This window comes from Lissotriton helveticus, chromosome 1_1 (genome assembly GCF_964261635.1).
Source record: "Lissotriton helveticus chromosome 1_1, aLisHel1.1, whole genome shotgun sequence".
Lineage (NCBI taxonomy): Eukaryota > Metazoa > Chordata > Amphibia > Caudata > Salamandridae > Lissotriton > Lissotriton helveticus.
In genome coordinates this window covers 1,252,148,097-1,252,162,586 of record NC_136057.1, presented here as the reverse complement: position 1 = coordinate 1,252,162,586, position 14,490 = coordinate 1,252,148,097, and the positions used below count along the sequence as shown (strand labels likewise).

The 14,490-nt window shown below is 44.2% G+C and overlaps 1 protein-coding gene across 3 annotated transcripts in view; it reads right to left on the bottom strand.

Moving 5' to 3' along the window:
- The window catches only part of REDIC1 (regulator of DNA class I crossover intermediates 1), an 805,769-nt gene that overhangs the window by 217,934 nt on the left and 573,345 nt on the right, over positions 1-14,490 (bottom strand). Inside the window, exon 10 of one of the 3 annotated variants that reach the window (XM_078680023.1) lies at positions 9,616-11,784. The exons of 1 other annotated variant lie outside the window; for it this stretch is intronic. In XM_078680023.1, the coding sequence (XP_078536149.1) occupies positions 11,329-11,784 (456 nt within the window). In that variant the 3' untranslated portion in view covers positions 9,616-11,328. Of the gene's footprint in view, positions 1-9,615; positions 11,785-14,490 lie in introns of those variants that run through there. One more of the 3 variants, XM_078680033.1, reaches the window with a different exon arrangement.

Sequence of the window (14,490 nt, the reverse complement as noted above, 5' to 3'; positions counted from 1 at the left end):
TCCACCATTTAGTTTGAGGCCGAAATTGTTAAAGCTTGCTTACGAAGGGCATTTAGGGCAAACTCTTACACAGCGCAGACTTAAGACAGATTTCTGGTGGCCAAGCATGGACGCACAAGTAACGTCTTGGGTCGAAAATTGCACTGCTTGTAAAGAGGGTGAAAAGAGACTTAAGAATGCTGCTAGTTCAGCTGTGGGTCACATTGTCATTCCAGATCAGCTTTGGAATAGTGTGTGCCTTGATTTTATATGACCAATGGATGAGTCGTCTCTTACTTAGCTTTTTGCCATAGTTGTGGTTGATATGTTTTCAAAATGGCTTACTGTCAAGTTTGTTAAAGAGATTACCACTGATTGTACCATTCTATTGCTTAAAGATGTATTCCATGACGAAGGATATCCCTCTGTATTGATCACTGATAATGGTACTCAGCTTACTTCCAACAAAATGCATATGTTTTTGTCTGGTTGTGGTGTGACCCATCATCACAGTTCCCTTTACAATCCTCAAGGGAATGATGTTTGTGAGAGAGCTAACAGAGTTGTTAAAAGGATTATACAAATGACGTTTGCTTCTGGTGGTTTTGCTAATGAGGTGGTCCAGGAGATGGTGTGGGCATATCGGACCACTGCTCATAAACAAGGTGGAATGTCTCTTTGACCTCATGCGAGGAAGACTGCCTGGAACTAAGCTTGCACCCTCTTAGATCAAAACTTGTGTTGTTAAGGGTGGTCATCTAGAGCCTCATGTTTGTTCTTCTTACTCTATTTCCTCTGGTGATTTTGTTAAAGTCAAATCAGGGAGAGTGACAAAGGGGCTTTCTAAATTCAGAGGGCCCTATTTAGGTAAACAAGTTTTTCTCATTACGTAGTCTTGGAGAATGGTGAGAAGTGGAACCTCCGTAGAGTGGCGTTGTACCGTAAATCTTCATATTCAAGTGATATCACTCAGGAGATTAGTGATTCTTCTCTGGCTAACAATGGATACATGTTATCTACCTCGGAAGGGGTTACTCCATCTCCAGATGTAAGGAGTCGAAGAAAGGAAGGTGGTGGTGATGATTGTGATAGTACTGATGGGCAGGATCAGGTTCATCTTGTTCAGCCTAATTTCCCTTCTGTTCAAGGTGATGTTTCTTCTAATGTCTCAATATCTAGTGAATCCAGAGAATTGAGATCTCGCAGGCCTCCTGTCTATTATATGATTATTTATGTTACTGTTTCACAATAATATTCTCTATTGTTGGTTGTGTTCTTTATTCCAAGGGGAGAAGATGTGTTGCAAACTTGTTCTTCTTTCAACATGGTTATTATTTCTAGCCCTTCCTTTGTGTCCTTTCCTTCATGCCTTCCAGAATACCTGTAATGTTCTGAACGTTTACCTCTGAGCCAAGCTGGATGCCAGACTTGTCAGTTGGTGTCTGGTAAGCTGGTGAGGAGTATGTCTCGTCTATGCTCTGGTAATAAATCCTTATCTTATCATGCAGAGGCTTCAGTGTTGTCATTTCAAGTATCTACATCGATTCCCTTTTACATTGCTCCAGTTAGAAAGTTTTATGCCAGATTCCTGAAAAAGCTGGACCCACAAATATATCCTAGTGGGACAAAGGGGTACTGAGAGGATTAAAAAGACAGAACGCCAGTTTTGGAATTTTGATCAAGGAAGGAAATTAAAACTACTAGTCTCAAGGACACCTGCACAAAGGAAGAGATGAGGGTTTAAGATTGCCTGGAAATTGTGGAGAACCGGTTTGTGAAACTAGGTGTAAGAACTAGACCACTAAGCTTGGTGCCTACTTACTTCCATGTTAGGTCCACTAGTTCTGGGGCTTTTTAGGTAGTTGGATATTGATGCCTAAGTTACCCAGCATTAGCTACCTGGCAATGTGTAGTTTCATGGATTCCCACTTCGACAGTTGCTCACCATATTTGAACCCTGCACTTTTCTGGTTTTGTTCCTATTCCAGTTCCTTGTGTAGAGGGGTTAGGCAGGAATGCTACATTGTTGTGTAGTTATCTACCTCTTTATTCTAGATTCCGTGGCGTCAAGGTGTTCACACTTGTATCCTGATGGATGTTGCTTCTCACAGCACCTTCCACCACAGAGTTTGGTAAGCTATATTATATTCTCTTTTGATTCCTGCACCATTTGTATCACTGTGTCATATAGTTCCTTATTACTCACATATTTGTGTGTTTATTTCCAAGGTTTATCACCCTGGTTGAGCCAGCCACCTCCTTACTGAGGTTCCAAAGAAAGAAATATCACCTGTTTCTCTTGGGCTTGCTCCTCTCTCCTTTTTCACCTCTTGCTCTCTACTTTATCTGCATATCCACGTACTGATCGACAGAGAGGGAGTGAGCAGCTGGATTTTTATCCGAATCAAAGTCAGTCTTGCAAATCTTAACAGAGCTGCCCATTTAGTCAAACAGTCCTGTTATTAGGTGTTCTGTGTTTCTTATTGAGCCAGGAGCTATGGCCAATACAGAAGCTGAAGCTGAATTCTGCGTAATTTTTACTACTGCATTACAAATCTGGTCTATAATGGGAATCGATTTTACTGTCTTCAGTGAAGTGTCTTGAAAATCACCAAAGAAACAGTCTGTTTCTACATCTGAAACTGGCAAGTCAAACTGCTTTGCCACCCTCTCCACAAGATAATGGCATCTGCAGTGCCATCCAGCTAGTTTTATAAGTCACAAAACCATCCCTCTCATCAGTAGTAGTTCCTGGTTAGTCGTGAATTTCCCTTTCTTCTTTGCTATTCTTCCTGGCTGATCAGTTCGTATGGGCCCTTGGTATGTGGGTGGTTGTAGTAGGTGTAGCGGAGGTAGGAGCAGTACCTATGATGTGGTTGAGGCTGCGCCTGGAGGAGGGGAGGCAGAGGTGCACTCTCTTTGTGAGCTGGAATTGGAAGGAACCTGTTATAATAGTCCTGCATCATCCAATGCAATTTGTCAATCAGCTCAACAGGCATTTGATGATTCTGGTCCTTTTCACACCACCATCGGCATCTTGAAGCTTTAAATTAATCCAAGTTGGGATTGCAGCTGTTCCAGATGGCCCCTTAAGTTTCAAAATATAGGCATTAACTGTGAAGGAATCTTGCTTGGGGAAGTGTCTTGCAGGAGCCTAAGCCTACTTTTCCATTTGTATGGGCAATGTGACTAATTTCCTCTATGGTGCCATTGACAGCGATATCAGATGGCAGTGTCAACAATGGAGGTATGTCTATGGAGGTATGTCTCTCAATAATGGCGTTATCGTCAACTATTTTGTCAATGACAGTACTGCCAACGGTGTTGTCGTTGACAGTAGATGCTGCTCTGCTGTCAACAAGGCTGACCACTAAAGAGCAACACCAAATGACAGCGTTTCCATGGGCATCATCAACAAGGTTGTCTTTGACAATGGTGAGTTGCTTTTCGTACTGATGTGAGCCTCTGAAGCCTACTTATGCAGTTTATCTGGCTTCTTGTTGGACGTCTTAGGGCACTACGGGTGACCCTTCTGAAAGCAGAGTATTTTTCCTCAGATGCGTATTTTTTAAGAAGATATCTTCCCCTTACAGGTGGCTATTCAAGGGTTTCCTATTGTCACGACTCCTAATCAGATTACAGCTGGTTATTGGCCTTTTTATTTTAAAGCCCAAAAGCAGTTGTCTGTCTCGGTCATTCAATGTTAGTGCTGAACATTTCTGACAAATTTTGAACTCTTAGATTTGTGGAGAGAAGAGCTGGGACATGATAAAAGACACTGTAACTAATACAGACCACAGTGCAATTCAATTTGCATCAATGGTCCATCCCCAACAGAACGCAGGGAAAGTGGGACTCAAAAGGAAAGTGTGCGGTTTGGTAATCGGATCCAAAAAATAAACACAGGATCAGTAATAGAGTGAGGTAAATATCAGCTGCATGGATGGTTTTGCCTGAGAGAGGAAGTAGGAAATTCAGAGGTTTTTAGAGCTGATTAACTAGCGCTGTGCATTAATAGCATATCCTTAATTGTCAAGAGGATATACATTTAGTGCAGAGAAGTTACTTCCTCTCGGGCTGTCCTAAAAAGTTGGGTATCCTGAGAGAGGGCAAAGGGAATCAAGGTTGTTCTGGTTGTTCATGTGAACTTTGAGACAGATTTGGTCTTTCCCAATTCTCCAAGGCCTTTTCGACCACCACTGAAACAGAAGGAATGCCTAGGTGGAGCAAATTCTATTTCAGGACAGGAGGCTCTGATTATGCTAGTCTCATTTCTTTATTTAGAAATGCCCAGCAGCCATGTAAAAAACTACAATACCCAGAAACACTTGGGTCATAACCATAGAGTCTGTACTATTAATAGCCATGAAGACAATCCCACTTCCTCTTTCTTTGCTGCTCCGCAGCCAGTTAAGTGCTTTCATTCTCTATTACTTGCTTACTTGTTGTATTGCATTTCTTTTGTTAGCGCTGTGCCCGCGCTGTCAGCCGCGTTGTCGTGCGCTTTCTTTCTCGCAGCTTTCGCTTTGTCGCCGCTTCTTTTCTGCTATTGACGGCGTTCGCGGCAGGGAGCGTGTGTCACCTCCCGGGGTCAGGGCGCGTGCCGCCTGTGTCCCGCTCTTGTGGAGTGGAGCTTAAAGGGTTTGAATTGCCTCGCGCGCGTCTAGCGCGAGCTGTTCCCGGGCTGTGAGGCACGCCGGTCACCGCGCATGCGCGGCTCGACTTCCCCTTGCTTCTGGCATTTGTTTCCAGTGCGGCGCCGGCTTCAAGAGTTCGTCTAGAGGACGCACACGCCCACGACCTCACAGCTCTTCCCTTTGACACCGGAGCGTGAGAAAAGGTCCCGGTTGTATAATTGGCATAGGCTTTGCCGAGAGTGAGCTATTTTTTATTGGCAGCAAGCCCTCCCTCCACCCTCTAACATTTTTGGTGCAGTTTTGTCTGCCTTATCTTGCTTGCTGCGAGGTTTTTTCACTCCCTCAGACTTTTGCCATTGGCAAACACGATATTTCAGTCACCAAGTGGGCTTTATTGATTACACAGTACCAGTGTGCCATGAGTGATTCCTATTATTACGAGGAGGATGGTGACTATGAGGAAGAGGGGCCGGAGTTCCTTGAGCAGGACCTGGTAGAGGCCCTGGACAAAGGGGTTTAACACTCCATGAATAAAGCGCTTGTACGCGCCATCACGCCCCTTAAGCGCCATTTGACAAAATATGCGCAGCAACAGGGTTGGGTGCCTGCGTCAAAGAAATCCACCTCATCCCCTGGCAACCCCCATACCTCTGACTTTCGCAAGTTAGCACAGACCTTATCCTCTTCAAAGTCTAAGGCCTTTAGTTGACATGGACAGTGATGACCAACACTCCTCGTCATCCTCTGAAGTTCTTCCTCCACCGCCAAAGAAGAGAAAATGTAAGGAGCATTTTGTGGATGCTCCTAGTCATCCTCCAGTTTTGACTTTCGAGCCTGTGGACATTGTGCATCCACATTCCACTGCGTGGCTTCCTTCCCCGGCTGTGGCGGAGTATGTTCAGCAACATATCCGCCAACCTTTTGATAAAGAGGTTCGTGCGCGTCTCCGCTCAGAGTGTCTGAGGCCTGATTTGGCGGATAACCTAGCGGACACGCCAGAGGTCGACCCCACCATGGTGACCGATTTGAGAAAATTTGCAAAAGACCCTAAAAAGGGTTTGGATCGGTCCTGGCGGGCTTGCCAGGACAAGGTCTTGGATCTCCTTGGCCCTCTTACAAAAATTTTAGATCTTGGTTTCATGGCCAAGGAATCCTCCTCCACAGTTGACCCCGAGGAGTTGATTGAATGGGCGCAGCGGGCGATTTGCCAGCTAGGAAACGCCAACTGCGCGCTCTCTAGTGAGAGACGTAGATCCATTCTCCTCAAGTTAGATCCCAAACTGGCAGAGCTTTCGGCTTCGGAGGCGGGGGCTGCGGCTCAAGGCCTCCTTTTCGGACAACCTTTTTTGAAAGAGCTGACTCAATTTGTCAGTACTTTTAGCAGCATTGACAAAGCCCAAGCGTCATTGAAACGGGCCATGCGTCCGGTTTTCAGCAGGGCCGGACGATACAGGGGACGCTCGTCCGGCCGTGGTCAACAACCACCCAATCAACGAGGGTTTCAGTCCCATAGAGGAGGACAGCAAGATTCTGGCTACGCCCAACGTTCAAATTTCTACCCTTCCAGGAAAGGCCGTGGCCACTATAAGAAGGGACGCTCCGGTTGCACTTCCGGCGGATATCAGGATTCCGCCACTTCAGGTGAGACTTATTCCTGCATGCAGTGTTGTTCTGGGGGGCAGGATTCGCCTTTTCCTAGACAATTGGCATTTAATCTCCGGCGATGCATGGGTGCTGGAGACGGTTCAGGGGTACAAAATCGAGTTCTATCAGCCCCTGCGTCAGTCCCATCCTCCTTTTCCCCTTCGTTTCTCAAAACAAAATCAAGAGTTCATCACAGAGGAACTCAAGTCTCTTGTGTTGAAGGGAGCGATTGTGCCAACCGTGCGTCACCCTCAGGGGTTTGTCAGCACGGTCTTCCTGGTGGAGAAGAAGGGAGGGGGATCGAGGTTAGTTCTCAATCTGAAGGAATTCAATGCGGGAGTGATCTACCGTCACTTCAAGATGGAGGGCATCCATCTGTTGAGGGATCTCCTGCGGGAACGGGATTGGATGGTTCGCCTGGACCTCAAAGACGCTTACCTCTCTGTTCCGATCTTCCGTCCCCATCGCCGCTTTCTTCGGTTTCAGTGGCTGGGGACTTGGTATCAATATCAGGTTCTACCCTTCGGCCTGTCGTCAGCACTTTGGTGCTTCACGAAACTGCTGTGGCCTGTTGTGGAGTCGCTCCGCAGTCGCGCGGTTCGCTTGATCATTTACTTGGACGACATTCTCCTTCTGGCGGATTGTCCAATCAAGCTGATGTCCCATCTGGAGTGGACTGTCGATCTTCTTCAGTCCCTCGGTTTTCTGGTGAATGCTCCCAAGTCTGTTCTACATCCTACTCAAGTGATAGATTTCTTGGGGTTCAGGGTCAACTCCCTCACTTGTCAGCTTCTTCTGCCCCAGCAGAAGATTCGTTACATCAAACGGGAATTGACTTCCGTTATCTCGAGTCAGACTGTGTCATTGAGATCGTTAGCACGAGTTGTCGGTCTCTTAGCTTCTTCCCTGCAAGCGATCTTCCCGGCTCCGCTGCATTACCGCGCGTTGCAGCGTCTGAAGATTCGGCATCTTCAGCAAGGCCTCCGATATTTGGATCAGGTTCCTCTTTCGGAGGAGGCAAAGTCGGAAATGAAATGGTGGCTGGATCATATGGAGGCCTGGAACGGCCGGGCTCTTTTCGGATCCTCTCCGGAAATTGTGATCGAATCGGATGCCAGTCGTTGGGGCTGGGGGGCCCGCTGCGGTCCGATCTCGACGGGGGGTCGGTGGTCTCCCCAGGAACTTTCACTCCACATCAACTGTTTGGAGTTGCTGGCGGGGTCGTTCGCGATCAAGTGCCTATCGCCTCTTCAGTCTCACTGCTGCATACTTCTCCGGATGGACAATGTGTCAGCAGTACGGTACATCAACAAGCTGGGAGGGACTCGGTCGAGGTTGTTGGCGGAGATTGCCAAGGAGTTTTGGCATTATTGTCTGCAACACAAGATCCTGGTTATTGCGGAGTACCTCCCTGGTTGTCGCAATCTTGTGGCGGATTGGAACTCGAGGTATCTGAAGGACTTCAGCGACTGGAGGCTCCACCCTCGTGTGCTTGGGGCCCTTGTCTGATCGACCTCTTTGCGTCCCGCCTCAACACCCAACTTCCCCAGTTCTTCAGTTGGAGACCGGATCCGGAGGCTCTTGCCACGGATGCTTTCCTTCAACCGTGGCCGAAATCCCTGTGTTATGCGTTTCCCCCATTCATGATGATCCCCAGGGTTCTGGCTTACGCGACACGATATCAGGCGGAGTTGATTCTGATTGCTCCTCTGTGGAGGGCTCAGCCATGGTTCCCAGTTCTCCTGGAAATGGCCTGTGCAGTGCAGTTCCTTCTTCCTCATAAGTGGAATCTCCTGTTAGATCCGCTTCAGAATCCGCATCCCCTGATTCAGTCAGGCTCTCTCCTTCTTCTGGCGTGGCGGATTTCGGGGAACGATGGGCAGTCCCAGGCCTTTCTGCGGACGCTGCCAGATTCCTCAGCAACGCCTGGGCCCCTGGTACTCACAAACATTACAGAGGCTCCTGGAAACGTTGGAGTGATTGGTGTGCTCAACGGCAAGCTGATCCAACATCAGCTGATGTCTCTTTGATGTTCAATTTTTTGGCATCTTTGTCCTCTTCTGGTTTGGCGTACCGCACGGTGAACAATTTCCGTTCTGCTATTTCTGCGGGTCACCTTCCAGTGGACGGTAAACCTATCGGAGAACATCCCCTAGTGGCTAAGGTACTCAAGGGTATTCGTCTGGCCACTCCTCCACGTCCCAAATATGTTTCTTTGTGGGACGTATCGATTGTCTTACGTTTTTTGGAAGCCTGGCCGATCAATTCTTTGTTATCTCGGAAACAACTATCGGCCAAACTTACTATGTTGCTGTGTTTGCTTTTTTGCAAACGGGTGTCAGATGTCCGAGCTTTAGATTTGGCTGGACGAAGTTTCACTCCTGAGGGCGTTACATTTCGTCTCTCCAGGCGCACCAAGACCAATACAGAGGTCATTTCTTACCCGTCTTTTCCTGCTCGTCCTAACCTTTGTGTTGTCCAATGCCTTAAAGATTATGAGGTGAGTACTTCTCTTCTTCGCTCTGATATGCAAGGTCAATTATTGATTGCGTTGCAGAAGCCCTTTCGCCCCGTTACCCCGGCTACGTTGGCTCGATGGGTACGGTGGCTTATGGGGGAGGCTGGCATTGATGTGTCTGTGTTTGGGGCTCATTTTGCTCGAGGGGCCATGGCTTCTAAGGCCTTCTCTTTGGGAGTCACCTTGTTTGACATTATGAAGGCTGCTGACTGGTCATCGGATTCTGTTTTCAAGACCATTTACTTTAAACCTATTGCAAATGTTGCTTCTGTTGTGGTGGATGAGCTTTGAAAAAGCATAATCGGAGCCTCCTGTCCTGAAAAAATATTAATACATACAAAAAGAAACTTACCTGAACAACGCCGCCGCATGCCACATTGCGCTCCTCCCTTTTCCTCTGGTGCTGGCTCCCAGAATGCACTGTGACCAATAGTGACACTGCATGAAAGCAGCGTCAGGATTGGCCTGAGCACCGTCAACGTGTGCTTCCAGACAGACTAGGAGCCTGTGCCTGCCCTTTCCAGCCTCAGCAACGCAGCTGGAGAGCTTCACTGCACATGAGGGTTTGGCCCATGCCAGTGAAGGGAGTGCCTACCACTCCCCCACTAGCAGTGTCATCCCTTGGACCTGCCCCCAAGATTCGTCAGCGTCCTGGGGGCGGGTCCAGGGGATAAAAAAAAAAAAAACGATAATAAAACGGGTTTAAAACCCCGTTTTATTATCATTTTATTTGCTGGTGGTGACACGGGGGGTGGCACTCCTCTGCTCTAATGGAGGGGCCGCCGCTGCTTCTCAACAGTAGCCACTCCCTTTGACTGTTTGTTGGTAAGATTGTTTTTACAGCACCCTCTGAGGCCGCCGACTTTCTCCACAAAGGAGAAGGTGTGCTACGGTGAACAAATTACTATCTTCTATGAGGTGTTTGTAACTGATCACTGGTGTGTGATCGCACAAAATTGCAATTAGGAATGAACAACCCTTTCACAACCTTATATCCGAATCAGATTTTTTTTCCAACTAACAGAATAGCTTAAATACATACAAAAATCCATGTTACGGTTGGTACTTGCACATTGAGAACTGCTCAATCAATTCTTCTCTCTGTATTACTGAATATGCAGTATTTACCTCATGCAGCAATGAGTAGGTAAACCCTTGCATGAATGCATTCTGTACCAGTTATAAAAAATATCATCAACATTTTATTTAATTTAAAAAGAATGTGAATAAAGAATAGTCAAGTCAGTAAGACGAACATCACAAAGGAAACGAAACAAAGATACACCCAAACATTTGGATCAAAGCACTAATATAATTCTGTAATAAACTTTAAATTTAACTTTAGGAATTTAGAAAGGGTCTTATGATTATGAGCACCTGTTATTTTAAGAACAGTGTTATATATTTAGGCTACAGCCATAACTGCAATACACTAAAACATGCTCAATATGTATGTTGTGTGAAATAATGGCATAAATAATTTTGAAAAGCGATGCTGGCGATGGGGGAGGTGGGGTTTGGTGTTGCATAAGGCACCAGGAAACATCAAAGACTGCGGGATAGCAATGTAGGACGTTCCGTGGTCCCCTATGCCACAGGAGAGGACCATGAGAGCCAGGGGCTAAGGATGGGATATGATTCCAGTCCAACCTCATGAAATTTGCTGGTAAAATTAAATCTGGTGGCCAGGCCAGCACCTGAGTCCAAGTGTGGGAACATCGGCTTGATTATAATTGGGCAGGGTGGTAGCTTACCCAGTTATACTGATTTATAATCGGCCCAAAGAGTGAACATATGTGACAATCAGGTGCGACAACTCCGAACGTGTGCATTATCATTCATTCCGAGTTTTAGAACTATGAATAGGTTTTTTAAATCACGTCGAGGAAACACTGTAAGGTGTAGAAACAGATTTACCTTTAGACGATTTTACCGCCAGAAAATCAGTGAAATTTAGAATGAAACCATATGTGTAATCTGAGGCCCAACCCATCTTGTACTGCCACAGTTACAACACCCATTAAAGTGGCGCAATTGTCCGGACTCGTTACTAATACCATGCAACATGGACAGAAACATTTAAAACTTGTGCAGATCACCGTGATCGGCACTGTACTGTGCACAAAGAAAGGAGCAGCCTGTCTTATATGTTTTTGTTTTTATGTGCCTAATCATGGGAGCAGGTACTGCACAAGATAATTCTTCAATTTGCTGTTAATAATACATCCAATACATCTAATAGAAATAGTGCAAGTAAATGTGCCAGTTTTGCAAGCCACGATATAGTTACAGATTTATAATTCTAAAAAATAGTGTAGGTTGAAGGGGCATAGACACTATCAGAAGGGAATGCCATTTTGTTCTTTCTGACATATATCAATATACTTAATCGTTTTCCACATTGCGCATGGTTAAATTCTTACTTATGAGTGAAATGTAACACTTTTGAGGTTATATTATCAGGTGAAGTCACATACTCTGTCAGATTGATGAGCAGCTTCATCACTGTGTACAGACCGGAGTGTTCCATCCAGTGGAGTTTGCTGCCCTCTACTGGTCTATCTTAGTGATATTATATGGGTGTTTAATTAGGTTCTTATTGTCTTGAAATCCAGAACAGTAACCGCCGCATTTCCATTCCATTAGCTTACACTGTGTAGACGCATCACGTTTTTGTACCTCTGTTTGAGACCAAGCATCACATTTTTTAGTGTCCTCTTTGTAATCCGCATTCCTGATACAAGAAGTATGGACTGAGTCATGCTGTGACATTGCCTTCGTGTCTTTTTTCTCCTCTGAGGTTTCATAATGTGGCGCTTTTGTTAACGGTGAGAAGGCTTCTTTTTCTGAAATACTCATTCTGTACAAACTGTTTAGTGGGCCTGTGCCTTTTAAAAATGATGGTTGGGCAGCATCATCACTTCTGAATGCTTTTTTATGGGAATCTATGGCATCGTATTGTGCGTCTCCCATGGGAGTGGTGTTTGGAACATCGTCGTCAGAATTCTGCAAAAGGGAAATTCTGATTAGCCACGACTAGAGATTAAAATGCAGCTACTTAAGTATCACAACAAACAACAATCCTGCAGGCATGTTACGAGATACAAAATAGTCTAGATGTTCAATAAAAAAATTTAATGACAATTAGAAACATGTTTTTTTAGGCCTGACTAAAGCCACCAATAGCTGTTTCACAAAATGTAATCAATGTCAAGAGAACAGTGGGGTGCAATCCATTTGGCAACTGTTTTGTAAGTGCCATTTATAGCACACTGCAGGAGCTATAGGCTGATTGTAACTGTCACTCAGAATGTCTTGCATTTTGCTCATAAACAGTGACCGATACTAATGCAACGTCGAGATGAGTTCACCTAGGAAACCGTTTTTTTGTTTACTTTATTTAGGAACATGCTTTGCATATGAAAATTTCACGTGTTGTCTGACATTGAATGTGAGAAAGAGATTTCAAAACTAACAAGAAAATAACGTTGGTTATAATTACATATGCAGAATTAACATGCAACCATTGGTGAAAATGTGTTTAGAGAGCATAACACTGTAAGCTATCATATCCACTCGTACTAGGCCTCAAAATGGCTAAAGCACCACTGCTTGAAAGCATTAAAAGTTTGGTTCATGACCTCTCCATGAACATGTTTTTTCCAACTCATTAATAAGTTACTTATAGTTTCAAGTATTTCCACAGAATGCTTCTACTTAGACAAAGACCACTGTTTACACATTACTAATTTTTGTCCATACATTAAAATGCAGAGTTTAAAACATGCACTAGACTCCCCCCCATCAATTGTGTTTCTACAAAATGTTTTCTTTCTCATTAGTAGAGATCTTTTGAGTTTACATGGACTATTGTTTAGCAACTTGATATTATAAGGTTAAAAGATGTACTGTATATGTGAGAAAGTAAGTCTGCAACTAAATTATACCAATTACGTGCTCATGTGAAGTTTGCCTCATTCAAACGCAACATTGCTGTCTGTGGACTATTGTATTTGTGTGACAAGATGAGGAGTGATCATGTTACCAGAAGAGCATTGGAAGCTGATTGGCTGATTGGAGACGAGAAGAGCAACATGTTGGAAAGCTTCGTGAAACATGTAGTTTATAATAGTGTGTGCTCCTAGAGTTGGTTCCCTTATTCTTTTTAAGAACCGTTTGGGCCACACTTTGTGCCCCTTCTTTTGTCCCACTTGCTATTGAGATTTTAGCCAGAACCAGATTTTATGTCGCATTGCTCTGAGACTTTTCCGAGATTCTTGAACCTTTTGTTGTGAGAAGTTCTTTGCGTTTATATTTTTGATCTATTTGAGATGTTTTAAATGCTGAAGCTTTATGCTTTTCCCCCTCACTCTCACAGACTAGAACTCTTTATGGGTTCTAACTAACCCATTTTTTCACCCGATTCTTAGAATAGGGATTATTTTTTATGGAAAGTGCTTTAATGCATTTTATTATATGACTTGATTAACCATTAAGGATTTTATGTACATTATCTGTTTTATTGTTCTTGCACTTTTGATGATCTACTAAAAGCTTTCATTAATAAAACCCTGCAAACATATCCCAACTCTCTCTATTGAATAAAATGAGACTAATGATTGTGATGATCATTTATCTGATGTTTTGCTTTCTTCTTCTCTAAAACAACGGCAAAGATCCATACGACCAGAGGTCCACAAACAGAGCGGGAATTAGCTTGGTTAATGGTAAACCGTGATACTTTAAATTTGTGAACTAATTCCCCCTCCAACAAACTTGGTAGCAGGTGGACGGTTTACATAATAATATTAGGAGTTATAAATAACTAGCCTGAATTAGAGTAATGCCTGAGTCCCATAGCCCAAAGCACACAAACTGAAGACTGACAAGGTGCAGTTTCAAAGGCGATGGCTGTATTGGAGGCGTTCGTATTAATAGGGCTATGTGTTGCAGTTATAATTGTTGATATTTTGTGCTGCAGTTAGATGAATTACTGATGTTTACGTGCTTTTTGTGAAGAAGTTGAAAAGATTATCAGGCTCGACGTAGCCTAAATTCCCGGGTAATTGAGATAAGTGTAGAATACACCTTATATGGTTTTCTTGTCTGCTAGAGTTTTGTGGTGTGGGCCGTGAAGTACCATCGACTACAGAAATGGAATAGAGATCATAACGAACTGCTGTGAATGTACTAATATTGACTGTAGTTGGCAGAAACACATTGAGAAAAAGGAAAGCTACATAGATTAGGGTGATTTCCTGTTGATTGAGATTTCATTTGTGTGTGCGTGTGAAATTCTTTTTTCCTGAAAAGTCGAAAGATGTAAAAACCATAAAATTACGTTGAATTACTTTTTCTTTTCTTTTGTGGAGCAGACAAGGATTGTTTATTTGTATTCACTTAAAGTTGTAGAAATTGTGTGTATGGAAGTAACTGTAAAGGAGGGTGAGCCGCTGCACAGAATGAGAAAACATATTTTATTAATATTTTATCGCCATACAATCTGAGATAGTTATCACATTATCCATATTCATCAAATATGTCCATGTTTTACTCACAACTCACCCCTTGGACCCCCCCCCCCTCCTTACTCGTTGGTGAGGGCTCATTTCAGGTTCACATAGTGCAGCACAATATCAGCTATTTAGACCAGTATTTACATCAGTTGCTATTGATTAATGATCACATGCACAAATATTACTTACGTATCCC